The following is a 27,730-nucleotide window of genomic DNA, read 5'->3' as shown; positions in this document are numbered from 1 at the left end:
ACCTACCAATCTATGTACTGATCAATATATAACAAGGAAGAAAAATCAGTTCATAAAATGTAAACATGTCAGACAGACATGATATGCAGTACTCCACACCCATAGCTCCCTACCTCTTCTACCTCACCTTTTAAGCTTCCCTATCCAGCTGTATTTCCCTGGGGCTAGCTGGGCACTGATATCCTCTCTAGGCCTGGAGCCCAGGTCATGATTTCTGACTCCTTCCTGGACACAAAGGACAGGCTGAGTGTTCTATACTGTGGCGCCTACCCAATTCTTCTGTAACCAATTGTTACCCCAATTTCTCTCCTCCCTCAACCCCAAGTGGGAAATGTATAAAAAAGAATATCGTTGGCACTAGACTAGCAGAGAGAACACCACACAAGGCTGGGTTTGAAAGCTATCAAGTCACTTGTTTGCCTCAGTTTCCTCATCTGTAAAATGAACTGGAGAAAGAAATGGTCAACCACTCCATTATCTCTGCCAAAAAGACCCCAAATGGGGTCACAGCAAGCCAGGCACACTGAACAACAACTCAGAGGTTGTTGAGAAGACAAAAGGAGATGGTGCTTGTGAAGCGCTGGCCGTGGTCACAGGCACTTTTCTCCCTGGATGACCTTGTGGCCTTGAGCAGATAGATGCCCTTCTCTCTCGGGCCTGAGTACCAAATAAAGGGGCTCTAAGTTCCCTGCCAGCTCAGAAGCTACAAGCTGCCCCCAAACAAGGTCCCAGCCCGTGTTCCATCAGGGCTGATTCTGGGACCCCGGTCCCCTAACTCCCTGTCCAAGGAGCTGCCTTGGGCCTCCAGGTGTGTGTCCTGCTTCTATGTACACTCCTCCCCCCCCTTCCCCTGCCCATGCCCTCTGCAGACTCAGTCTGGGGTTGACAGTTGGGGTGAACACAAGCATCCCCCCCAGACTGGAGCAGGTGAGCACAGCCAGAGAGGAATTTCCCAGAATCCTGGCAGAGCCCTGGGGCAGAAGGAAGCAAGGGCCCAGACCCCCTGGGGAGCATGGGAGGTGGAGCTGCTCACCGGCAGGTGGGCTTGGTGCCCAGCTGGCATAGCTGACATTCCATGCCTCTGACCTGGCAGGGGGCCTTGGGCCAGGCCAGGCCAGGGACGCTTCCGGAAGGGCCAAAACCAGGACCTTGAGCCCGTGGATGGGGAGGGGGGGGGCAGGGCAGGGCACTGAGTGCCAGGTTCCAGTCCTGGGATCAGGAGCAAGGGCTGTTTGAGGGAGATAAGGTGACCTCTTCACCTCCTGGCTCAGTCTGACCTTCTCTCATGACTCACAAACATCAGAGTATACAGACATTGGGCTACGCGAGGGAGGGGAAAGGCAAGGGGGGAAGAAAGATGGAAGGAGCCTCCCCCTCCCCCCATATCCAGATGTGTACACAGAGGAGACGTGCAGATGTTCACTCAAACCCTCCTCAGCTCCAGATGTTTGCACCCTGAAATGCCCCTGCATCAGCTGGTCCAAATCCAGATGCTCAGGCCACCGCCCCATCTCTCCTCCTTCTCCTCAGCCAAACCCTGAACAATCTGCTTCCCACACTGCCTTTCCCTTCTCTCCTCCCCCTCTCTTCCAAGCCCTTGGTAGCCCAGCTTCTGACCTCATTATGCAGCTTACACATCTTGTTCCAAGGTCACCAGTGATCTCTTTTTGGGCTTGTTTGTGTTTTTTCCATTTGAGAGTTCTTAATTAAAAAAAAAAATTTGAGCCAGTGAAATTAATGAAAGCTGGAGCCTATTGAAAAAAAAAACAACAACCCCATAACATATATTAGCATATTTCTAAGGGACATCTATTGAACCCGATGCAGAAGGGGCTGGGTGGGGCAGAGGGGAGCTATTCTCCCCAGTGAGACACAGAGGAGCTCACACTTGGGAAGATGTCCTTGTCACAGAATTGCATTTAACGGACAGGCTTGCAGGAGGGTAACTGAAGGCAATGCCTTCAGTCTAAGCCAACCTTATCTAGGATTGAGTTTGTCAATGGCCTTGCCGTCTACACCACTAAATTCTGCGAGGCAGGGTAGTTCTATGCCCCCATTCAGAAATAGGCACTTTTTTTTTTAGGTCTGCCAGCTTCCTCCCCTCTCAGGTCCCCCTTCATATCTTATATGCACATTTTTATTTACCCACCATCTCTCCCAGCCCGAATGTAGATTCTTGGAGGAAGTTTTTACCTTTTTATGTGTCTCCAGAATCTCTCGAAATGCTTGGTACACAGTAGGTGCTTAATTAATGCTGGTTAACTGATTGTGTCAGACTGCTAACAACAATAATAATCAGTGATCTCTTAATCGATAGATCCTGTTCTCAGTCCTCACTCTCCTTCTCTCTGTTCTGTTTTGCCCACCTTCTCCTCCTGCATGCTCTCTCCCAGTTCACCTTTCACCCATCTGATGGCTCCTGCCTCGTCTCCTTGAATAGAAAAAAATGAATGAAGGAGGTCTGTTAGCCAAGAGGCCGTCCGCTCAGCCCAGTGCCAATGCTGGAGGGTGGGAGGGGGGTAAAGCCAAAGGCAAGACAGTGCCTGCCCTCAAGGAGCTGCCCCTCTAAGGCGGAGGAGACAAGTAGCTAACTGCCCACTCCACATCTACACAGGGGAGAAGGATCAGAGAGAAGGGCTGGGAGTGATAGCTTTGAAAAGCTGCAGTATTGATTCATCATTGTTAATCATAATTAATCATTGTTAACTAAGCCAGAGGGGGAAAGGTGCAAGGGTTAGGGCTCTCTGTGGCGGCAGGACACATACTGGGGGGGGATGGGAATATATATGGGTCCTACTGTGTGCTGGGTGCTGCACTAAGCACTTGACCCCCACAACCATTCTGGGAGGGAGGGGCTATTATTATCCCCAACTTTTTGTCAGTGTTGTTCAGTCCTGTCTGACTATGACCCCTTGGGCTTTTCTTGGCACAAACACTGGAGTGGTTCGGCATTTCCTTCTCCAGCTCATTTTACAGATGGAGCCAAACAGGGTTAAGTGATTTGCTCAGGGTAACGTGGATAGTAAGTGTCCGAGGCCAGATTTAACTTGAGAAGATGAGTCTTTTTGACTTCAGCTCTGGAGCTCCATCCATAGATAGTGTGAAGATGGATGAAGCAGATGTCTGGTTGGGAAGGGAAGAATGATCTGCTTGGTGGGGGGTGTGCCTAGTGCAGGAGGCTAGAGTGGGGGGGAGCTTAGAACAGGGAGGTCAGAGTTGGGAGGACTTTTCCGCCTCTCAGAGGAGGGTTTTCTCACTGTTGCACATTATATCAGGTCTTAGCTATCCAGTCAGTCTGAGGGGGTTAGGCGCAGGCCCATGAGAGGGATTTTCTCTCTCGTTAATAATTCCATGAAAGGACTGGACCCTAGAGAAGGGGTGTACTAGTCGAGCTGACCTCTGGGGCACAATCAGGAGCAAGGAAAAATGGACTTCTGACTCGTTCTCTTTCCCTTGCCTCTCTCTTCCCTGTCATTGACCCTGACTCTGTCCCAGATGATCAGTGACCTAGTTAGTGTTCAGTTCCAGCACCTACTGTGTGCAATCCATCAACGAGCATTTATTAAGCATGTACTAAGAACTGTACTAGGTGCTGGGGATACAAAGTAAAAAAAAAATGTATCAGTCCTGTCTTTAGGGAACTTACAGTCTATTGGAGGAGACTCCAAGTACATAGACAGAGAAAGAAAAGGGGAGAGATAGGTCTAGGTCGGGAGGGGACCTGTGATTTCATTTGGTGGAGGGAACTCCAGGGGAGGAAGGAACTCCAGTGGTTTAGGACCCTTGGGGGTTCATGACAATGGCCCACAGGGTTCCCCACAAAATGCTTTACTGGTATCTTAAGCAGAACAAAATTGTAAGAATAGCATGTGTGGTATGTTTAATTACGCTGAAGTCTCACAACTTTGGTTTTTTGTTTTGTTTTGTTTTGTTTTTTGTCAAAAGAGGTCCCAGAGGGGGGAAAATATCTATCTATAGATTAAAAAAAAGATCAATATTTACTATATCAGAATTTAAGATCTCTCAGTATTCGATGACCCACTGAAGGGTCTCACGGACCCCCAATGTCCTCAGATCATACTATGAAAACTTCAGGGGGGGCCGCCCCTGGAGTAAGGCAGACTTGAGTTCAAATTCAGCCTCAGACACTTAACACTTACTAGCCATGTGACTTTGGACAAGTCACTTAACCCCAATTGCCCTGCCTTCCCCCCTCCAAAAAAAAAAAAAACAATAAAAAAAAGAAAAGGAAATGAAAGGAAAGAAAACTGCTGGACTTTTGTCCAGTAGAAAGCCCATTGGCCTAGGAATGAAAAGGCCTGAGACCTCAGAGTCACTGAGTTCTTCTGTGACCCTGGGCCAGCCTTAGGTCTCCTTATAAACACTGCCTCCATCCCCCATCACTCTCCCTGAAAGGAGGAGGGGAACAGCTTAGGGAAGGAGAGTGCAGATTTTCAAAACTGGGTGAGTCCCCAAATCCGGAAACCCAAGGGAAAGAGAGAAGGAACAAAGGTTGGTAGGGCCTGGCTGGGGAACCCAAGAAAGAAAAGGGGCCCACCCACACTGGAGAGGGAGAGAAGGGAAAGGTCAGGGGTTATCTTGGCACCTGGCTGAGGGTGATGAATGCCTGGAAGGAAAATCTGGTTCTGAAGTCCACCTCTCTGTGCACCCCAGGAGAGAATGAGCTGTGACTGGGGCATTGTTTATGGGTTTAAAAATAAAGGCTTCTTGGCATGGGCCCTGGCCAATGGGTGGGGGGAGACCAAAGGGGAGAAGGCTCCTCTCCCTTCCCAGGCCCTAAAAAGGAGAAAGTGCCTAATTAGGATCATGGATCTGAAGCACTGAAGGAATCATAAAGGTCACCTCATCCAACTGCCTCCTTTGTACAGATGAGGAGACTGAGGCCCAGAGAGTGGGACTAACTCACCCAAGGTCACACAAACTAAGGGATAACCCACATTACAGAGTTATTTATTGATCATTTGTTATGCAGGGACATGGATCCAGAAAAGACACTCCTGCCCTCATGGAGGTTATAATCTAATGGAGGGAGACTAGCAAGTGTGTACTGGGGCCAGCTCAAACCAGCTCACCAGAGCCCACAGTGAAGTGTCCAGTGTGAGCACTCACTCACACCCCAAAACTGGGCAGTCTCTACAAAGCGGGGCTGCCTTTTTCATGTTGGTGATTATCTAGACTGAAGACGGTGTTAACTATGCAGATTAGACTGAAAAGTATGTCCTGTGTTCATTTTTTAACCCTGAGGAGATATTTGGGTTTTTAATCATTTACCAGCACACACACACACACACACACACACACACACACACACACACACACACCCCTTCCAAGACAACACATAAAATAGATCGGAAGAGTTGGGGGAAGGTCACAAATGACAGGGCAATCAGGACCAGAGGAGCCTAACATGGGTCTTGGCACATAGTAGGTGCTTACTATACGTTTCTTGATTGATGTCAGAATGGGAGATTCAAAAAAAGGGCAAAAAAAATACCTTCCTCTCAAGAAACTTCCATTTTAGTGGGGGAAATGCCATGGAAATATCTGTTTGTCTGTCTGTCTGTCTATCTATCTAACTAACTAACTATCTATCTATCTGTCTGTCTGTCTATCTATCTTTCTGTCTGTGTCTATGTGTGTGTATGTACATATATGTGTATTGTGTATATATTCATATATGTGTGTATAGATACATGTCATCTCAGAGGGAAGGCATTGGAAGTGAGGATGTGAGAAAGGCTTCTTATTAAAGATGGGATTTCAGATGAGTCTTTTTTGGGGGGAGATCGAGGCAATTGGGGTTAAGTGACTCATCCAGGGTCACACAGAAAATGTCAAGTGTCTGAGGTGGAATTTGAATTCAGGTCCTCCTGACTCCAGGGTCAGTGCTCTATCTACTGCACCATCTAGTGGCCCCTCAGATGAGTTTTGAAGGCAGCAGGTGGAGCCTAGAGGCAGAGGTGAGGGGACAGGGCTGTCCATTCATGGGGGACAGCTAGCAAAAAGGGCTCAGGCAGGAAACAGAGCTTCCTAGATGGAAGGAATGGCAAACATGCTGGTCTATAGAGTAAAGGGAATGAGGCAGAAGAAGATTAAAAAGGTAGGAGGGGGTAAGGTTGACAAGGTTTTGAACCCCAGACATTTGATCTGGACAATAGGGAGCCATTGGAGTTTCCTGAGCAGGGGAGCGATGTGGGCAGTTATACCTGTCCACCTGGGATAGCAATGTGGCAGCTGAACGGAAGATGGGGTCCAGAGGAGGGAGACTCGAGGCTCTGCAAGCAACAAGGTCATTACAGTAGTCCAGGTGGGAGGTAGCTGTGTGCATAGAGAGAAGGGGACACAGGGGGAGGGTGTGACGATTCTGAGGATGAGCTTGGGCTTTAGAAAGGAGCTGACAATGACTCAGGTTGGGAGCCTGGGTGACTGGGAGGAAGATGGCGCCTTCAGTAGTAACAGAAGAGAGGAGGGTTTGGGGACACGACACTGAGCTGTTTGTGACATGCTGAAGTGGAGATGCCCAACAGGCAGTTGGTGACACAGGACTGGAGCTCCAAAGAGAGGTAAGCGCTGGGAATCACCACCATAGAGATGAAGCCAGGGAGCCAACGGGCTCACCAAGTGAAATAGTATAGAAGGAGAGGAGGGTCCAGCATCCTTAGGGGACACCATGATTGGTGGGCACAGCCTGGACGAAGATCCAGGAGAGGAGACTGAGAGTGGATCTGAGAAACAAGAGAGGTAACTCGCGATTCTAAGCAGGGCCCTAGGTATCGGACCAGGTGTGACCTGTGATTTCATGAGTCTAGCCAGTGACCAATCCAGCTCTGAAACCGAGGACCGTGATAATAAATCACGAGGCCACTGAGGGTCCAAGAGATGAGACAGTTTGCCCAGTGTCACCTAACACGCTAAAGCTGAGCTTCCAATCCAGAAGGCTCTAACCCTGACTCTGCAAACTGGGGCAAGTGCCATCACCTCGCTGGGACTCAGTTTCCTTCTCTGTAAAATGAAGGATTGTCCTAGATGAGCTCTAGGCCCTGCCTGCTCCAGTGTGGGGGTCTGACTTCCGCGTGAGCCTTGATACCCGTCAGGTAGAGCCCTTTCTGGCCCATCCAGTGGCTGGGGGTGGCAAGCCCAGAAACCCATTGAAGAATTCTATAGAAAGCCCCAGGGGCCCCTCTCCCTTCCTCCTCACCAAGCAGGGACCCTGCTTCCCGCCCAGCTGTAGCCTTGTCCATGGCACCAAGCCAACTGCCTCCCCCATCCCAGTCAGGGATCCGGTGTTTGCCCCTTAGCCCCCAGGGCCTCTGCTAAAGCTGGCGCACCAGCCCTGGCACAGGAAGATGACATTCCATTGAGAACAACCCCCCAGCACCCACACCTACCCTTGCCAACCCTGGATTCCTGGCAGGGTGGGAGGGGGCACCTCTGCCAGATCCATGGGAGAGGGCCTCAGCGAGGCTGGGGAAGGGGCCGGCACAGAGCCAGGGCTGGGCTCCACCTGTTCCTGGGATGGAGGAGGAACAAGGCAGAAGGTGGAGACCAAATGAACTGCTCCCTCCCCCCACACATACAAAGAGCTGGATGCTCCCATCAGAGGTAAGGAACGGAGGATGGGAGCCAGGGTCAGGTGGGCGGCTCCTTGTGTGTGGCCCTGGTCTAGAAACCTTAAAAATGCCCACTGGAGTGAACGGAAGCCATGGTAGGTCAAAGGGAGATAACCAACCAGTATGCAGGAGGCCAGCTCCCTAGGGCCATGAGGAATCTTCCTCTGCCTCTTGGAGTGGGGCTCTGGGCAAGTCATCTTCCCCTCAGGGTGACGGTAGTGAATAGGGAAAGGGGCAGAATTCAGGTAAATAAATTCTCTGAAGTAGCTTTTATCTAAGGGCAGCTGATATCTAAAGGCTTTCCCAGCTCTGACTACCCTGTTCTGAGGCCCCTCCCAGCCCTGCCATCCCCTGTTCTAAGATCCCTCCAAGCTCTGACCTTTCTGTTCTAAGGTCCCTCCCCACTCCAACATTGCCTGTTCTAAGACTCTCTCAGCGCTGACATTCCTTGTTCTAAGGGCCCTCCCAGCTCTGATATTCCCTGTTCTAAGATCCCTCCCAATTCTGAGATTGTTCTAAGGTTCTATGACCTTTAGCAGCTTCCCCAGTGTAGGCACACCCTACGACGATGCATGGCTGTAGGGCAGTTTCTAGGGGTTGATGACCTATTTGGAATGGGGCAGGGATTTCCCTGAGGTCAACACCAGATACATACACCTTTCTCCCTCTTACCCACAGTCCTTCAGGGGAGCTGGCTGGAGGAGAGGGAAGAGGAAGACACAGGAAAGAAAGGGAGGAAGCAGGTTCTACCCCAGAGAGGAATGAGGTCGGAGAGAGCTGGTGGGGAGAGAAGGGGAGGAAGGCACCGACCCCTGACTCCATCCCCTCCCCATCTCCATGGAGAACAGGACAGAACAGAACAGGGTGGCCCAGGAGTCTGGAAAGCCCCTCGTCTCCTGGTAGGGGGCGGGTGGTTTCAGGGTGACCTCATCCTACCCGGCTCCGGTAGGGGGGACTGGACAGACAGGAAACCCCAGATACATCAGATGATCTATATTTAGCGTTTTTGATTCAGCTCCGAGACAGACTATATTGCTGACCTCCTCATTGTTTGAGACGGGCCAGGGGCAGGCAAGCCCCTAAAGGGCTGGATCCTGAGAGATGCCACACTGTCTGGGCACACTGGAGGCTGGAGGGAAGAGGGGAGCCTCCCAGCTCAGGCTGAAGCCTGGCTGAGCAATAGGAGTGGTGGAGGGCAGCCGTGGGTGGCCCCCAGCCTCAATTCCACTTCAGAGAAAGGGCTTGGGGCAGAGGTCAGGCTGGCTGAGAGGCCTGGGGCCCCACGGGGAGGGGCCCAAAGCTAGAGGCGCTGATGGAAGGAAGAGGGAAGAACGCTCAGGGAGGGTGGAGAGGAGAGGAGCCAGGATGGACCCCACTGCCAGCCACATGAGGTGACAGTGGGGGAGCCCTTACACAGCTCATGCTCGCCCCCCCTCCACTAGTTGGCTGGAGCGAGCTGTGGGAGAAGGTTAACGATGGTCAGACTCCTTGGAAAAGTGTCATGAAGGCACAGAATCTGTGTCCAAATCTCAGCTCTGCTCCTTTCTGCCTGGGTGGTTTTGGGCCTCAGTTTCCTGCTCTGTAAAATGACTGGAGACTAAAGGACCTGATGCCCTTTCCAGTTCTAAACAGAGGATCCTTCGGGTGACATCCAAGCCCAATCAGCAAGCCTTCCTCAAGCACCTCTTTATGTGCCAGGCACCGGGGCCTCAAAGACAAAAGGCAAGTAGGCCTGCCCTCAGGGAGCTTCTATTCTAACAGCCCCCTGACTTTTGATCATTTCTCTGTGACTCATGGGATCTCAGAGCTGAGAGGGACCTCAGCAGCCATCTTCACCCAGACCACCCCTGATGGGAGGTCACCCAGCTTTCATTTAAAGACCACCAAGGAGGAGGAGGCAGTTAGCTGGTATAGTAGAGTGCCAGGCCTAGAATCAGGCAGACGTATTCAAATCAACGCTCAGATACTTCCTAGCCATGTGACCCTGGGTAAGTCGCTTAACCCTGTTTGCCTCAGTTTCCTTATCTGTCAAATGAGCTAGAAAAAGAAATGGCAAACCACTCCAGTATCCCTGTCCAAACCCCCCCAAGAGTTAAATGGGATCACAAAAAGTCAGACAAGACCAAAAAATGGCCCAACAACAAGACTATTTGCTCTCCGGGGATGCCCCACACAAGCCTTGGGATAAGCAGCTTCTTCACTCCTCAGGCCCCCAGGATCCTCCATTTCCAGGAGGGACCTTGGAATCCAATGAGCCTAATCCCCTCATCTTACAGATGAGTAATGGAGGCCCAGAAAAGGGAAGTGAATTGCTCAGAGAATTCTGGCCTAGATCCTCTAACCTCTAGAAGTAGTCTAGGCCCCCTCAGACCTGCCCCCCCCCATCACCTCTCCCAGGGATCTCCCATACCCTCCAGCCTTTTCTCCTTCTGCAGTGTGGGGGATGGGCTTTCCCAGGCCCCTCGGTAAGGGCTGGGGGAGGATGGCTCCAGGTGTAGAGTGGGGGCAGGGGCATGGGGAAGAGCAGCCTCCAGCCACGGGCAGCTCTGCGCTATTGGAGGCCCTGTCGGGGTCTGCCTGCGCAGGCTCAGCACCTGTCACCATGACAACCTGGGGTCCATCCCAGAGATGCTTCAGATGGACCCGGACTAGTGGCCACTGGGGAGGAGAGAGACACATGCTCCAGGCTGGGGGTCTGAGGCTGTCAAAGGAGCCAAGGTCGGGAAGAGGGAGGGGCAACAGAACCCCACCTATCTGTGGTCTGAGGACCCGAGTTTGATCCCAGTTCCGCACTTGGTAGACATAAGCCTCAGTTTCCCTAATTGTAAAGTGAGGGGGTTGGACTGATAGCCTTTAAGGATTTTCCACTTCTGCCATTGCATCATCTAGCTTTTCTATTTTGGCCCTGAGGCCAGCCCTGAACCATTCCAGGTCCTACCCCTGGAGCCTGAAGGGGTTTTAGAGATCAAAATATTATTTCTGGCTTTCAGTGCCATTTACCTCCTTTTGATCCTCCAACCCCCCCCCCCCATGTAGGCATTGTCCCCATTTTACAGAGGAGGAAACAGAGGCCCAGAGAGGGTCACAGCAATACAATTCAATTCAACAAGCATGTATTAAGCACCTACTATATACTGAACTCAGTGCTTAAGGGAGAAACAGTTGGGATAAATCTTCCCTCCTAGTCAAACGCTCTTTAATCTCCATGAAGATCCCTCATTTTAATTCGAGTCACGCCCAGACACACTGCAGCAGCCCCACCTGCCTATGGATGTCACCCGAAGCCAGGTGGGCGCCCCTCCCTGGCTCGTGGCCCCGCCCCTCCCCCGGTCCCTCTGACTGCCTCCTGGAGCTGACAGACTGAGTTCTCTGGGTCCTGGGGGCTTGCTTTCTTATAATACACACACACACAATACATATGTATATACGTGTACATACACACATACACATGTATGTGTATATATATATGTATATATAACATGCTTATTTAAATTTTTTGAGTTCTGGTGCCCAGCCCTGGCATTTCCCCAGTATGGCCAAAGACTTGGGATGTCAGAGAGGTGCTTCGTAAAAAGAAGAACATTAGAATAATTCACTCTGCGTGCACAACTCTTTGAAGACGAACAAAGCACGGATTCTTACCCCCGTTTCCAGACACGGAGGGGGTTGCAGATAAGGAAGGTTAAGGGACTCGCCCAGGGTCTTTAGGGGCGGCTTCTCCAGAGCCCGCCATCACTCCCGTCCCACCCACTCCTCCTGCCTGGCTTGGGACAGCCTCCCCCCCGGGAGGAGCTCGGGACTGGCTCTCCCGGCTCCTCTCCCTCCCCAGTCACCCAGCCCTGACGGGAGCTGCTCCCGGGTCTGAATCTCTTGATTCTCTGACTGAGTCAGGTTATCATGCTCTCAGCGGCTGAGTAATCACCTGGGTTATTTATACCCCTGGCCCAGCAGGCTTCCTTCCCTCCCTCTTTCCCTCCTCCCAGGGCCAGGCGAAGGAGAGGGGATCTGATGAAGAGGCAGCTGAACCCCCCACTCCCCCTCCCCCACCGCCGAGGAGAGCCTCAAAATAACCCATGAAAAATCCCAAAACAGGATGGGCTGTGATGTATGTCTTCGATATCGAGGTGTCATGACCATTCAGGGGGAATTCCTTTCCTTTCCCGAGCTATTCACCAGTCTGGAAAAATAAAGAAGGAAAAAGCTGACATTTTTTTCCTTCCATCAAAACAGGAAAGAGACCCAAGGGAGGTGGGGGATGGATGGGCGGGTGAGGTGTGTGTGTGTGTGTGTGTGTGTGTGTGTGTGTGTGTGTGTGTGGCGGGGGAATGGAGGCAGCGGACAGCCTGGGTCTGCAGCAGAAGTCTTGGGGATGGGGCTCATGGAGCCCCTCCCTAGGGATTCCCAGGCGCAGCGGTGGGGGGATCCTCTGGCAGTGCCCCTCACACAGGGGAAGGGGCTTCCTCCCTTCTCCCCCAGCTCAAGTCACCTACAGGTGGAAGCTGGGGATAGGGGAGGATGCCCAGACACACGCGTGGGTGGGCTCCCAGGACACAAGAATGTGCATGTGTGCTCCAACATGAAACAGCGTGGTCTGGTGTTTGCTGTTACGCTCAAGAGCTGGGTGACCTTGGGAAGTCACTTCCCTTTGCTGGGACTGGGTTTTCTCTCCTGGAAAATGAGGGGGTTGGACGCCATCATTTCCAAGGTCTCAATCAAACCCACACACCAAGTACACCCAGCTCACAGGCTGAACACACATCCTCCTCCCACATCCCTGCCCACCCTCCCACAAGCCTTTACAAACACCCCCAGCAACACACACACACACACCCCACACCTTTACACACACACAGCTGTGTACACAACATGCACAGCCCTGCACAGATCCACACCCTCTCACACACACAACATGCACACCCTTGCACGCACAGGGGCATATGTAACATCCCTTTACACAACATACTTGCGCCTACATGCACTTATACACACGTACACACACACATCAACATATACTATCTCCCTACATAGCACCCACATTCATGCCCCTCCCCCATATACATACTTACCCACAGACCTACCACTACTTAACAGACACAGGTATATACAACTCATATGCCCCTGCACATACGTGTACACATGTGCACACACACACCACCCTCCTCTGTGCCCTCTAACATACGTCCATCCCCACCCTTGCCCATGGGCAGCTTCAGATCACCCCTGAGATAACCCCCTCTCCTACTCCTGCCAGCTAGGCCCTTCCCTCCATCTCCCCAGCAGGAAACTCGGGTTTTCTCCTCCTCTGGCCTCATTCTCATTCACAAAAGTAGAAAGCCCTGCCCAAGCCCAGCTCCCAGTCCAGTCAGAGGCCTCAGGCCAAATATCCCTCCTCCTGGAATCCAGGAGGAAGGCCAGGGAAGCAGCAGCAGCCCCCTACCCCACCCCCTTCAGCACCTCCCCATGTGCCAAGGCCCGAGTGCCCAGGAACACACATCTTCATGCTCAAAAGTTATCAGGTTGGCACTTAATCACCCCAGTTATTCATTGCCACTGTTCTTTGATCTGGTCTACCATGGTGTTTGTATAGCTGTCTCTGGGCCTTTCTGCCTGGCTACCTGTCTTGGCCAAAGAACCCTTTGAGGGCAAAGTGCCCATGGGAGCTGCCCAGAAGCAGGCTTCTCTGGAGGGCCCAGGGGATGCTAAGCACTGGTCTGAGAGGGGGCAGCAGGCAAGGTAGTCTGGTCTAGCAGGCTGAGAGCTGACGTGACCTTGGACAAGTCCCCCACCCTTCTCTGGACCTCAGTTTTCTATCCTATAAAATGAAGCTCCATAAGGTCTCACTAGAGAGAGGGTGCTAGATTTAGAGTCAGGAGGATCGGGGTAGGAATCTCAGCTCAGCCTCTTGCTAGCTATGTGACTTTGGGCAAGTCCCTTTTCTTCTGGGGTCTCAGTTTCCTCCCCTGTAAAAAGAGGACCTTGGATTACATGGCCTCTGAGGTCCCTTCTGGCTTGGAAGACGAGCTGGGGAGAAAAGACTGCTCTACACTCAGAGTCTCCAAGTGCAGTCTGTATAGGAATATCACCAGGACCATGTCTGGGTTGTGCAGGAGCCTCGAGGGTCCATCACTAAATTTTCAAATATCTGCCAATGGCACTTCTCAAGCTGCCCAATGCTCCAAAGTAGGGTTTGTTGCATCCTTTTGTGGATTGTCTAGATTTAAGAAAGTGATGCAGGTAAAGTTTCTAATGCAGATTAAACTTCTAAGGGTATTGAGTCAGTGGTTAAACATTTCCCACTGTGCTTCTGTATGTGGCAGGGAGCTCACCACCTTCCACTCTGCAGGAAGGTTAGCTAGAGGCCACAGATTCAGAGTCCAAAGCCAGGTGAGTCAGGGGAGTCTGGATGGGTGGAGCTTCTGAAGGCACAGAGAAGAGAGGAAGAAAGGAAAGAGAAAGGCTGGAGCACACAGCTTTAGCAAAGAGAGGAAGGGGAAAATAGCGGCACACTGGATTGGGAGCAAGGAAGAATTCAAGGCAGGTTCCAGTCCTGCCTCTGAGCACCTGAATTTTCCCATCTGTAAAATGGGGGTCATAGATTTAGGGCTGAAAAGAACACCTGGTCAAATTTCTTTAATTTTAATGTATTTTTCAACTCAAAAAAAGAACCAAACAAACCCTACTTTCTCTCTGCCTAATTGATAATACAGAAAAAACAACACTCTTGTTACAAATATGCATAGTCAAACCAAAGAGTTCCCTCTCCTTCTCAGAGGCATGCTGGTAAATGTTTACCATCCAGTTTAGGGGGACAGACTTTTAATCTGTATTATAACATTTTCCCCATCGCTTTCTCCAGTGATAACAATTGACAAAGCCCAGATTGGTAGTGTTTGCCAGTTTCCAAGGAGTGAATGCTCACAGTCAACAGAACATTCACCAATCCAGCTCCAGAACTCCCAGCATTCTGACTCCTTCACCTCTCAGCCAGGAGATGGGGTCATGTTTCATCATCTCTGGAATCCAGGTTGGTCGACTGCTGCATTGATGAGTTTTCAAGACTTCCAAACTTGATTATCTTTACAGTAGTGCTATTCTATAAACTGTCTCTTCAACTCCCGAATTTTACACACCAGCAAACTCAGGTCAAGAAGGGGAAATGACTTGCCCAAGGTAATCCAGCAAGTTGTTGTAAGTCCTGGAGAAGAAGAGAGTGTAAGAAAAAAGAAAGATGGGGATAAGGGATGGGGCTCCTTGCTCTCCCCAGTCACCTGCCCCTGTTCTGCCCACCAATGAATTTGGAGGGAGATTACCTGAGTTGGAATCCTAGATCTGCCCCTTACTATCTATGTGACCTTGGACAAGTCATTCATTTTTTTTGGCTGAGCCTCCCTTCCCTCTGTGAAAAAGGGCGGAAGTGACTAGATTAGAGATACCAGAAGAGACCTTAGAAGCCATTTAGACCAAGGCCTTCAGTTTTTAAAGAATATTTCCCCTCAATTACATGTAAAGACAATTTTCAAATTCTTCTTTTTATATATATAAAATTTGGAGTTCCAAATTTTCCTCCCTCCCTCCTCCCCAAGATGGCAAGCAATCTGATATAGGTTATACATGTGCAATCATGTCAAACATATTTCCACATTAGTCATGTTGTAAAAGAAGAATCAGAACAAAAAAGAATCAGAAAAATGAGAAAGAAAAAATAAAAAAGAATGAAGATAGTATGCTTTGATCTGCATTCAGACTCCATAGTTCTTTCTCTGGATGTGGTTAGCATTTTCCATCAAGTCCTTTGGAATTGTCTTGGATCATTGTATTGCCGAGAAGAGAAAAGTAGCTGTGTACAACATTCTCCTAGTTCTGCTCACTTCATTCAGTACCAGTTCATGTAAGTCCTTCCAAGTTTTTCTGAAATCAGTTCTTATAGAACAATAATATCCCATTATATTCATATAAGACAACATGTTCAGCCATTCCCCAGTTGATGGACATCCCCTCAATTTCCGATTCTTTGCCACCAGGAAAAAAAAATGACTACAAATATTTTTGTATATATAAGTCCTTTCCCTGTTTTAATGATCTTTTTGGGACCCAGATCTAGTAGTGGTATTGCTGGGTCAAAAGCTATGCACAGTTTGATTGCCCTTTGTGAGCATAGTTTCAAATTATTCTCCATAATAATTGGATCAGTTCACAACTCCACCAACAATGCACCAGTGTCCCAGTTTTCACACATCTTCTCCAACATTTATCAGTTTCCTTTTCTGTCATATTAGCCAACCTGATCTGTGTGAGGGGTTGCTTTAATTTGCATTTCTCTAATCAACAGCGATTTACAGTATTCTTTCATATGACTGTAAATAGTTTTGATTTCTGTCTGTTCATATCCTTTGACTATTTATCAATTCAATGCCCTCATTTTACAGCTGAGGAAAATGAGATTTGGAGAAATCCATGATACTTGCCTAAGGCACACAGGTGGATTTGACCCACTATGCTCTGAGTCCAAAGCTAAGCTTTTTTCCAGTATGCCATGCTGATCTCTCAGGTCCCTTCTTGTTTCATATCCCGTGGTCCTATAAACCCTGCTAGAACAGGGCAGTTTTGAAGCTAAGCTAAGAGGGAGCTGCCACCCAACTCCTGCTCAGAAATTCATCATATTTAGAGCTGAGAAGTACTTTAGAAGCCATAGAATCCAAACTCATGTTTTACAGGTGAGGAAACTGAAGCAGACAGATTAAATGACTTGTCTATTGTCACAAAGGTACGCCATGAGAAAGGCAGGACTTTCACCCAGGTTTTCCTGACAGAGAAGATGTCACTCCTACTCTCTTTCAGCCCCTCCTCCCTCCCACCATCACCCCCAAGCACAAAGAATGGAGGTTGGCAATCTTCCTGCTACTCCTGAAAGGACAGGGCAGTTTTGCAGCCTTTCTAAGACATCCACCAAACAGAGCCATTTTGTAACAGGAGGCAGACGAGGAGCCCTATCTAAAACCAGAGGTAGGTCAGAGGACAGAAATCCACAGAACCTTTCTGCCTCCAAGTTCACCAGCCTGACCACTGGCAAAGTGGCAGCAGGGAACCCAGTTCTGACCACCCTGTGATTCTGTCTCTCTCAGGGCCAGATACACTCCCATCCCCCCCTCCAATCCCAGTCCAAACATCCTCTTCCTTGTCTGGAGTGTCCAGTAGCTAAAAATTTCCTCCCAGTCAGTCCCAGTAAAATAAATACTACCACTTCCCCCCAATATCATCTGCCAGAAACCAGACCAAGGTTGCACCCCCTGCCCAAGATCAAATATTGCTGCTCCAGAGTTTTCCTTCCCATGTGGCATCCTCAGAAGAAAAGGATCAGTTTGTCCTTCTCCCTGTTTCCCATAATTGATCCCCTTGCTGGCCTAATTTTGGATTTCTGCTCTGAAGCATCCTCTGCTCTCCCTAGGCCTAGAGGAGAATAGGGTATCTTGGAGCTTCTGTGTTGTGGGTAGAGTGGAGCCATAATAACATCCCAAGGCAGGACTATGGGATGTGGGCATGCCTCCTAAAGTCTGAGTCGTATATGTGACATCAAGGACCCCTTCTCTAGGTTCTTCTGACTTCCCTGGACTTCAGAAGAGCAGGTTGAACCTATAATTCAAGTCAACAAATATTTATGTAGGGCATACTATGGACACACCAAACTCGGTGAGCTCTACCTGGGTGATCTTGGATTTGTAACTCCCCCTTTCAGGTTTTTTTTTTTTGCAATTGGGGTTAAGTGACTTGCACAAGGTCACACAGCTAGTTTTTGTGTTAAGCGTCTGATGTCGGATTTGAACTCAGGTCCTCCTGACTCCAGGGCCAGTGCTCTGTTCACTGAGCCACCTAGTTGCCCCACCCTCTCTGTTTCTTATTTGTAAAGTGGGCATAATGCTTGAATTACTTTCCCCAGTCACCTCCACCCTCCAGAGCCTTGCACCTGCTGTCCACTACCCTGGAATGCTCTCAGTTCTCATTTCCACCTCTTAGAATTCCTAGTTAATCCTTGAAAGCTAAGCTCAAATGCCACTTCCTACAGGAAGTCTTCCCTGCTCCCTCCAATTTCCTTGACAAATTACCATAAGTTTATCTTGTACTTATAGTGGTATACTTGTCTCCTCAGATAGAATCGGGCCACTGTACTCTGTCCTCATGAGACCTAAGCTGAAGTCTTGTGTCAATTCTGGCTCTCCCATTTTAAGGACATTAAAAAGCACCAGAGGGAGAAACCCAGATGGTGAAGGGCCTTGGGTCCACATCACATGAGAACTGGAAGTGGGCATGTTTGGCCTGGAGAGAAAATGAGGGAGGGATGTGCCAGTTGTCTTCAAGTATCAGAAAGAGCACCCTCGTGGAAAAGGGATTAGACTGTTTTTTTCTGGCCCTAGAGTGCTGAACTAAAATGGAGGTGGGGGGAGGAGAGACAGTTGGAAATAAGTCAATTTGGGTTTGTCAGGGAAAGCTTTCTAACCATTTGAGCCGGTCTGCCTCAGGAGGCAAAAGCCAGAGGGCCATTTGTCCTTTTGAGCACAAGGTTGGACTACAGGGATGCTGAGATCTTGTTCATGCCACATTCTATGGTTTCTAGAATGCCCTCAAGGGCAGGGTTTGGTTTAGTCTATGTGGCCTCATTGATGAGCACAATGATGGGTACACAGTAGGTACTTAGTAAATGCTTGCTCAATTCAGAATACAGAGACAAAAACAGACCAGTCCTTGTCTTCAGGGAGATTCCATTCTGCAACATGTTCATAGATAAGGTTAACATTAGGCAGCTTGAAGGGAGTGGGAGAGAATTTTAATAACTAAGAGTATCAGCAAAGGCTTCCTGCGAGAGACGGTGCCTGAGCTGAAGAATCAGCAGAAGGAGCTTGGGAGGCAGGGATCTCAAGGTATAAGGAGCCAGGGACATGATCTGCTTGCCTCATGCCACACATGGCAGAGGAATCAAACCCAGACCGTCCCACCCCTCCATCATGCCTCTGCCTCTAGCCTTCTCCAAGACTGGCACCCTGGAAGGGTTCTGAGTCATGGGCACAGCCACGCCCAGCTAGTCCTGGGCCTCTCCCCCTTGGCACTTAGCTCCCACCTTGGGTCTCAGAGCTTTTGAAAATGTTTTCAGGCTGCACCTAAGTGCCACCCCCATGGGGCCCTTGGAGCTGGCCACAGCCCCGCACTTAGTTTTTGGGGAAGCCATATTTGCCACACCCTGGACAGCTGAGGTGAGGGGCAAGTAGGGAGAGGAGATTGATGGTTTTTGTTTTCTCTAGATAGAGGGTAGCTTCTCTGGTTCAAGAACCCACTTCCCAAGAGAACAACTGTATCACCATCAGCAGAACCACCACCATCATCATCTTCTCCATCATCCAACATCTCAGCAGCAGCAGCAACAACCCCAAATCTAAAGGAAATGCTGTTCCCATTCCTATCTTTGTGATTTGGGAAATGTAAGCATTATTACCCTGTCCCGTTTTATAGGCTCAAAGAAAATCACTGTGTGCCAAAGATGAAAGTAAACCAGGCCCTGCCCTCAAGAAGCTTCCATTCCACCAAGCAGAAACGACATGGACAAAGATAAGTAAATATAAATGATAAACTCAGTCAAATGAGCACTTACTAAGGGCCGAGGACAGGGGCATACAAAGACAAAAGGGCCCTCAGGGAACTGACCTACTGGGGAGAAAGAACCCCACAGACATAAGTCTTATGAGGGAAAGCGCTTCACTGGGATGGGCCAGGAAAGGTTTCTGTTAGGAAGGAGGTGGCAGCTGAGCTGAGGGTGGGACAAAAGTCAGGAATGGGAGAATTGTTCTGGAGGTGGGAGAGCACTCCAGGAGAGTGGCAAAGCTTGGATAAAGACCTAGAGGTTGGACATGAGGTGGTGGATGCCAGGATTCCAACTCGATGGACCCTGAATCCAGAGTTTCCCCCACCCCCTTCTGACTGCATGATGAAGCTGTGACTGTGAATGGGAGAAGATGTTCCGGGTGGATTTGAATCATGGCCCTGCCTCTCACTAACAGTATGACCGAGGGAAAATTCCTTACCCTTTCTGGGCCTCAGTTTCCTCATTTGCCAAATGAGGGGACTGGATCAGATCATTTTTAAGCTTCCAGCTATAAATGTTGAATCCTATGGACTAACCCAAGAGCAGAAAGGGTTCTTGGAAGGGAAGGTGAAAATTGGTGACTAGTTTGGTGATTAAGTCATTAGTATGGAGCCAATCCAGGTTCAATTCATTTAAATTCAGATGCTGATGTCATAATGACAGCAATAAAAATTCTAAGGTCAGAGCTTCAGAGCTGGAAGAAGCCTCAGAGGCCAGGTGGCCAGAGAGCCCTGTATGGTGTAGATGAGGAATCAGACTGGAGAGATTCAGTGACTTTCAGGATCACAGACCTGGAGCCAGCCACAGGCCTCAGAAGGTATCATTTCATCACCGAAGAGTCCAAGGTCTCATAGACAGGGAGCATCGGAGACTGGACTTGAACCCAGGCCATCCGTCTCAAATCATCACCTTTCCTTCTGGCCTCCAGCAGACAACATTCCCCAGGGTTCCCCCAAACTGGAATAGAAATTGTGCTTTGATTCCCCACACCTCCCTAACCCACTTAGGCACTTTCAAAAGGAGAGAGGGCAGATGAGTCAGGGATGAACAGTCAAGGACCAGAACTAGCCAGGCCTGGGCCTGGAGGCTAGCGGGGGCCAGACAGCCATGGGTCTTAGGGAAGCTGGTTAAGCCAAAGTGCATCAAAGCACCAGGCAGCCCAGAAGGGCTGTGGGGTGTGTTGGAAGGGGAGACTTATGGCAATTCACCTGAGTCTGGTGGTGTATGTATGGCAAGAGCCAGTGGCAGGGCATGATGCCCTGGTGTCCTGAGAAGGAACTGACTGGAAACCCTGTGGCTTCAGATGAGATGCAGAGACCACAGGAATGTGGCCTAGGGTCAGGATCATTGTGAGAAGGGTCAATGTGGTGGCTTGGAAGTAGGGGTGGGCATAACTGTGGGAGAGCGGTTAAAGAACCCAAACCATCCCCAAATGGACATAATACAAGATCACTCTGTCTTATACAATTTTCTTTCCTGTTCTGTTTTTCATATTGGAATGTCTGTGTTTGTTAAGTTCATGATACAAAATCAAAGAAAAATGTAAAAGGGAAGCAAGCAGGACATTTGATTGGATGGGCTAGGGAAGAGGGGCAGAGAAGCAAGGCTGGGCCCTTGGGTAAAAGAGAGACATACTTGTGTAACCTACCACGTGGGACAGGGGAGAACACCACAGATGGGGATATTACTGTGCCCAAGAGGAACCTGTGGGTACCCTCCAGTCTAAGGCCTTGCTGACCTAGTGAATGGGTTTTTGCTTGTGGAATGGAGCGTATTGCCCAGCTGTGCATATAATGTCCCACGTGTCTCTGGTTGGTATAAGATGCAAATAGTATGTCATCACCCCCGTTTTATAATGAGAGACTGAGTTCCACAGAAGGAGAAAGTGCCTTATCCAAGGCCACAGCACTGAGACGCTCCCGTTCAGTCTATTTGTGGTTGGAAGAAGCTGGGAGAGGATTGTACCGAGGAAATCCAGCCTGCCTTCTGGGTCCTGGGGTTGAGGAAGAATCAGAGAATCTAGGGACTACATTCTCTGTATCCTACCCCCACTCAGTTTTAGAAGCAGGTGTTGCTGTGAACGCAGACTCTTCTTCAGCTTCTCCCGACCCCCAGACCCCCAGGTTCCTCCTCCTCCTCATGCATGAGGGAACCTGTCCACTCTTCCCTCCCTCCCCCCTTCAAGGCTTTCCTCCCATCCTTTCCTCTTCTGTCCCTCCCATCCTCTCTTCCTCTCTCCTTGCTTTCCATCTTCTTTCCCTCCCTCCCATCCTCCCTCCTTCCCACCCCCTTCCCAGTCCCTGCCTGCCTCCTCCTTGCTTCTCCGTGCTGACTTCGGGCCAGCAGAGGAAGGCTGTCTCCACCCACCTCTTGCACACTCTGCCGTCTCCTTTAAAAGCCGGAGCAGCTGAAAGGGTGGCAACTTCTCCTCCCGCCAGCCTGGGCTCTCGGCCCCGCCAAGCTCCCGGGCCCAGCCCAGCCCAGCTCCGGTCAGCTCGCCTCTCCCGTCTCCCTGTGGGGGGGGTTCCCCTTCACACCCGCAGCCGCGGCCTCCCGAAAAGCTGCAGGACCACGCTGATTTGCCATTCTAAAAGAATTTTTCTTTTCCTCGCCAAATAAAAAACCTCAGGCCGGCTTGCAGGGGCGAAGCGAGCCGGGGGCCGCCGCAGCCCAGCCCAGCGCAGCCCAGCCCCAGCTCGGCTCTTGCTGGAGCCACCCGGACGAGGAGCAGCACGCGGGCACCGAGTTCGCCTGTGCCTGCCCGAGGGGGTGCCCGGAAAGAGGCACAGCGAGGCGCAACCCAGGGCGGCGAGGCCCCCACCCCCCACCCCCCCACCGGGAGAGCGGCTCCTCCAACCCCCCAAGGCTGCAACACGGGCTTTTCTCCCTGGCTCCCAGTGCCGCCCCAGCCCAGCCCGAAGGCGCAGGGGGTGCAAAGGAAGGGAACTGGCCGCTGGGGTACACCCAACTTTGGAAAAGTTTCCGGGGGGGCTCTGGCCCACTGATTTCCCCTTTCTCCAACCACAGGCTCTGTGAGATTTTTTTCAAGTCCCCCCCACCCCAAATACTGCGATTAATCTAAGCCTGGGGGAGAGAGGATTCGCCCTCTCTCGCCTGTCTTGGAGAGTGCCAACAGGCGTGCCCTTTTTTCTGAGGGGTCAGGAGCCCCAGGCCCCGAGGCCTTACCCAGACAGCCCCCTACTCTCTCCCCACCCACACTCCGGGGGACGGTGGATGCGCGCTCCGGCTCGGGATCCGCCCGGGTAGCGCCCCCAGGCCGCCCCGAGCGCCGGCGCCAGCGGCTGCAGGAGAAGGACGCGGCCAGAGCCGCCCCAGGCTCGCCGGGAGCCGGGCGGGGGGCGACGGCGCCCCGGGGGCCATGCGGCTGAGTGGTACAAGGGGCGGCGGTGGCACCAGCGTGAAGAACCCGAGCGCTTGAGCCGGTGGGAACCAAGGCGAGCGGAGCCGAGCGCGCACACCCTGGCCTGGAAGCAGGCACGGAGGCGCCCTCCGCCCCTGTGTCCGGAGCCCCGTGGGGCCGGCGGCGTCGGGATGAATTGCTGGGCGCTGTTCTTGTCTCTCTGCTCCCTGCCTCTGGTCAGCACCGAGGTGAGTGTCAATAACCCCAAAGGGCTTCTTTAAGCTGGCCCCCCATCGCCAGCCCTGTTCCCCTTCGCCTCCTCCTTTCTCTCTTCTGCTGAGGCCAGTGAACTTCCCACCCCAAAGGTGCCCATGCCAAACGGGGCAAGGATTCGGGGTTACGGAGAGGAAACACGCAAGGCGGGGGGGGGATTGGGGAGCAGGTAGGGACGTGCCGGTTTTCGGAGGGTTAATATCAGCACTCAGATCAGAAGTTGGGTCAGACATCTGAGTTGCATCTTGCCTTTCCTCCCTTTCCCGCGGCGCCCCCCCCCCCCAATCCCCAGCAACAACAGGTCAGAAAAAATAAATAAACAAGTCCTTTTCCTAGATGGGGGGAGGGGGATCGAAGGCTCTGTCCTTCCAATACCCCAAACCCTTCCAGCAGACGGGGAGGGGGGAGCATTTTGGCTGCAGCCGTTCTCCGTGCAGGCCCCTACCTGCACCCTTTGGGGGGGGGGGGTCATGTGGTTTGGGAGGGTCACTGTCCAGTTCGGTAAAACTCGGGAACCCAGGCAGAGATGGGCGCCCGCAGAATCGAGGTGTCGCCGGGCTGTGGGCACGGAGTGGGGCGCAGTCCAAGCCCCGCCCCGCTAAGGTAGGTGGAGAGGGGGTGCGGTTCGAGCAGTGTCGCTTGGAGCGGTGGACTCTTCCTCCCGCATGCACTGAGGCATGGCTCCGGGAGGCGGGAGATGGCAAGATCTCGAGGATCTGCCGAGCCCTGGGCAGACCCGGGAGGAGGACAGAGGCGGGGGAGGGGGCCAGCGGCGGGGGAGGGGGTGCGTCTATCCAAAGGCCCCCAGACGTCGCCCCCTCCCCCCGGCGGAGGCGTGAGTGCGTCGCAGGCCCGGCTCGTACCTGCGCCTCGCCCCCGCCAGCCCGCCGGGTCAGGGCCCGGGGTGGGGAGCGCGCGCCGGCTGCTGCCAATGTTTAGCCGCAGGGGAGGCGGGCCGCAGAAACGTCGGCAGGGAAAACAAATCAGGTCGGATCACTTTTTTTTCCGCTTCTCGCAGTAGTGAGCTGGCTGGTCTGTCGGGAATCCAGGTGGGAAAGGGGCGGGGCGGGCGCGAGGAGCAGAGAGGGGAGCGGGAGGACTCCCAGGCTGGCGAGGCGTGCACGCCGGCTCCCGGGCCTCCAGCTCCCGCAGAAGCCCGCGCGGGTGCAGCGCGCTCCTGCGGCACGGAGGAGGGGGCGCGGGCCGCGGGGAAGGGGGCGGGGGCCTAGCCGCGAGGCCCCTCCGCCGGGGGGGCCCGGGCCGCCGCCAGACCACCTCTCCGGACCTCGGAGTAGCCGCCGCCGCCGCCGAGGTCTCCTTTTGTTCTCCCAGTTCCTCCCGGAGCCCCACCCTGGGGCAGCACCAGGGCTGCCGGGGGTGGGGGGCGGGGCGGGAGCAAGAGGTCCCCCTATTCCCCACCCCCACCCCCAGGCCCTGCCCGACCCGACCCGAAGCTAGCGGGCGGAAGAGGCCAGCTGCCGCTGCCGCCGGTGCCAGGGCGGTCCCCAACCCACTCACTCACCCCACGCATGCCAGGAGCGCACGCTCCTGGGCCTGACAACGCGAGCAGATAGGCACGCACGCACGCCGCCGTGCCCCCTAACACCGCACCCCCGCCTCTGCCGTGCGCCCCAGATCCGCGTGGCTCCGCAGCCGGCGTGCGGCCCCACCTCCTCGGGCGGGGGCACTGGCTGCAGTGACCGCGACAGCCTGCGACCCACCAACAGGTGGGTCCCATCCCGGGCCACCTGGCACTGAGGGCACGTGGGCGCGGGCGCCCGCAGCCGTTCGCTTCCAGCTTCTGTATCACCCGATCACTGGTCTCCCTGCTTTCCAGGGAAGGGGAGGGTCCTTTTGCAGCTTCCCTCCATCACCCTCCTCCTCTCCCTCCTCCCTTCCTACTCCGGGCCTTCGGGGCTGTGCCTCGTGAACCTCAGAGCCCTGGCTTTGGCAGTCTGGGGACTCCAGGATTCCCATTCCCAGCTCAATGACCAAGGCAAGGCGCTAACTCTCTCTAAGGCCTCCTCTTCCTCCTTTGGCAAATGGGGATGAAGAGGCATCATGGCAGAGCCCTGCTGGACTCCGAGTCGGGAGAAAGGCTTCATTGATGTTTTCTAACTGTGTATGCCGAACTTATTACTGCAGGCAGGACCCCTCTGACTCAGTTTGGTGATTGGCAGTGTAGGGGCTGGGTCGGTCTGGGAGGCAGCAAGGCTTGGATCCACTTCCCCTCTGTAATGTTAGCTGTGTCACCAGAGGCAAGTCCCCTAACCCCTCTGAGTCTCAGTTTCCTTATCTGCAAAATAAGGGGTTTGGACTAAATTTCCTCCAAAGGCTGACCCAGGTGCTAAAGCTGCTTTTTTTTTTTTTAAATCAATCATCCCTGTCCCATGCTGCCAGTGTGAAAATGGGACTTGAGAAGGGAGGCCAGATCTGCCTCCCCCAAGGCAACCAGCCCTCTAGGAGAGGCCAGGGTGCCGGAAAGAACACTGTCCTGGGTCTGTATCCAGATTCTGCCACTTAAAGTGGTGTGACCTTGGGTAAGTCACTGCCTCCCTGACCTGCCACTTCCCCAAAAGAAGGGGGTGTCCCAGATGATCTCAGAGTGCTGATGATCTGTAATTTGTGTATTTTAGTTTTCTTCCCTAGAAGAAGCATAGGCAGAGATGACCTAGCACTCCCAGGAGCCTGCTGGACTAGCGTGCCTGCCTATGCTCCTGGTTCTGCTTTTTATTTTTAAAATGAGCTCATCTCCAACTGAGTTAGGAAGTCTGAAAGGCAGTTCCATAGTCTGATGGGGCTTTTCTCAGTTTCTGGTACCTTTCTCTTTTGGATCCTGCTTAGGCTCCCCTGCCATACTAGCCCTGGGGCAGGCTTAGACAGTCCCTGCCCATCCCCTTACAGAATGTCCACTTGGGTGGCACTCTAGGGCTTGCTTTACTCATGCCAGAACTATGTCAGCTCTCCAGATGAGGAAACTGAGGCCAGGGTCACACCTCTGCAAGCCAGGGACAAGTCATGGACTTGGGGTTTTTGATTCCTGTCTTTACAGTGCCCCCCTCCCCCATGTGTTATAAAAGGAGGGTCACCTTTCTCTGTAAGATGATTTCAGAGCCATCCTGGGGCCAGTCTGGGAGGAAGCAGGTAGGAGAAATAGAGGGGAAGGAAGCTCTCAGGGAGTGGGGGGGGGCATCAGCTGATACCAGCACTTGGGAGCATGACTACAGCCCTCATGTGACTTGCTGTTAGCACCCTTTTGGGTCACAGAAGCTTAGAACTGGAAAGGACCTCGGGGCCTTCCTGCAACTCAAAAGCAGGCCTTCTGCCACATCCTTCAAGCAAAAGCTTGAGGACCTCCAGGGAGGAGGATGCCCTTAGCTCTGAAGCATCTCCCCAATCTCTCCTGGACCCCTCTGGGCCCAGCAGAACAAAGCTGACCCCTTTTCCACAGGCCAGTTTGTCATATATTTGAAATCCTGTTCCCTCTCCCCACCCCCACCCCCAGTCTTCTCTTATTCAGATAAAATATCCCTAGTTCCTCCAACAGAATCTGATAGGGCACAGTCATCACCACCCCCTGCTTCAGGGTACCCCAGCTTATCTCCAAATTGGGTGCCCAGAACTGACCACAATATTCCAGATACAGCCTGCCCAGGGCCAAGGACTGGGGACTCTGGATGGTATATTTCTCTTCATGAAACCTAAGATTGCACTGATTAGTTTTTTCTTGTCTTTCTTGACTGTCAGGACATGGAGGAGGACCTAGAACGTCCTTGGGGCATCTAGGCCCCAAGTGTTTTGTTGAGTTTTCTTGACTGTGAGATCTGCCCTGAAGTGGGGAGAGGGGAGCATCATCCTATCCCCGGGCATTCGGTACTGGCTAGAATTGGTCCCCCAGCACTTTGGAGAGCAGAGTGGGGACCTGCCGCATGCAGAGAGGGAGGAAAACAGACAGACACTTTTTAAACAGGAGGTGGAAAGAGGAAACAAGTGAAGTTTAAAAGGTCTCTTTGGAAAGAGCTTCCCAGCAGGAAGAGGGCTGTGCTGTGGTTTCGATGGGGAAGGGAGTATCTGGAATATTGAGAAGCTGCCCTGCTCAGAGAATGGAGGCAACCTGGATAAATGATGGTGGTTAGATACAGCCTCTCACCACACTGAAGGAAGAAACATTTGTGTCTTCTTTCTTTTTAAAGGTTTCATTGTAGCTTTTAACAGAAATTACCTCCCAGTGGCTAGTCCCACACCTCCCTTCACCGTAGACCCCTCCCTTGTCCTGGAATGTAAACAAACTGATCCCTCACTTGACAGTGTATACCCTATTCTGCAGCTGTAGGCCACTACCTCCTTCAGCAAAGGGGAGATATGTTTTGCCCTCAATCCTCTCCCTCTCTTCTTTCAGGCAGTACCTGGTAGGGCATGGGAGTGGCCTCCTAAGGTCTGATGGGCAACAGCTGCCCCATCAGGAGATTGGACTATGAGTACCTTGTAAAATCGGGTAGTGGGCACAGTGACCAGATAGGCAGTGGCAGGAGAGGAAGGTTGCAGAAACAGGGAGATGAAAGCTGGGAGCTTTGTGTGTGTGTAGGGGGGACACAGGTTAGGAAGGGATTGCCCAGCCCTACATAGCTTGGGTTGTTGTCCTGGAGATGCCAGAAAATACCAGGATGTTAGAGCTGGCTGTGACCTTGGAAGGTATCTTTGGAAGGTAGGTGAGGAAAAGAAGGCCCAGAGAAGGAAGGTGTTTACGCCGCTCCCCGCCACCCCCCCGCCCCTCACCACCCCCCCCCCCCCACCCCCGCCCCCCCCCCGCCTCCCTCCACGCGTCGCTGGTGCGCC

The 27,730-nt window shown here is 52.2% G+C and overlaps 1 protein-coding gene and 1 long non-coding RNA gene across 2 annotated transcripts in view; one reads left to right on the top strand and one right to left on the bottom strand.

Moving 5' to 3' along the window:
* Positions 1-14,246: 14,246 nt before the first annotated feature.
* On the bottom strand, positions 14,247-27,534 carry LOC138173003 (uncharacterized). Its single transcript, XR_011171291.1, has 2 exons — positions 24,417-27,534; positions 14,247-14,826 (listed from the first exon to the last, which is right to left on the bottom strand). It is a non-coding gene; the product is annotated as an uncharacterized lncRNA (long non-coding RNA).
* Positions 22,601-27,730, top strand: part of PDGFB (platelet derived growth factor subunit B) — a 21,091-nt gene continuing 15,961 nt past the window's right edge. The window contains exon 1 of the mRNA XM_069102843.1: positions 22,601-22,869. Within this exon, the coding sequence (XP_068958944.1) occupies positions 22,813-22,869 (57 nt within the window). The 5' untranslated portion in view covers positions 22,601-22,812. The remainder of the gene's footprint in view (positions 22,870-27,730) is intronic.

The sequence above is a fragment of the Petaurus breviceps genome, unplaced genomic scaffold (assembly GCF_028583685.1).
Source record: "Petaurus breviceps papuanus isolate PSGF00001 unplaced genomic scaffold, PetGlider_PUasm1.0 558, whole genome shotgun sequence".
NCBI lineage: Eukaryota > Metazoa > Chordata > Mammalia > Diprotodontia > Petauridae > Petaurus > Petaurus breviceps.
Note: the sequence above shows the minus strand (reverse complement) of the source record. Positions and strands in the feature narration are given on the sequence as shown.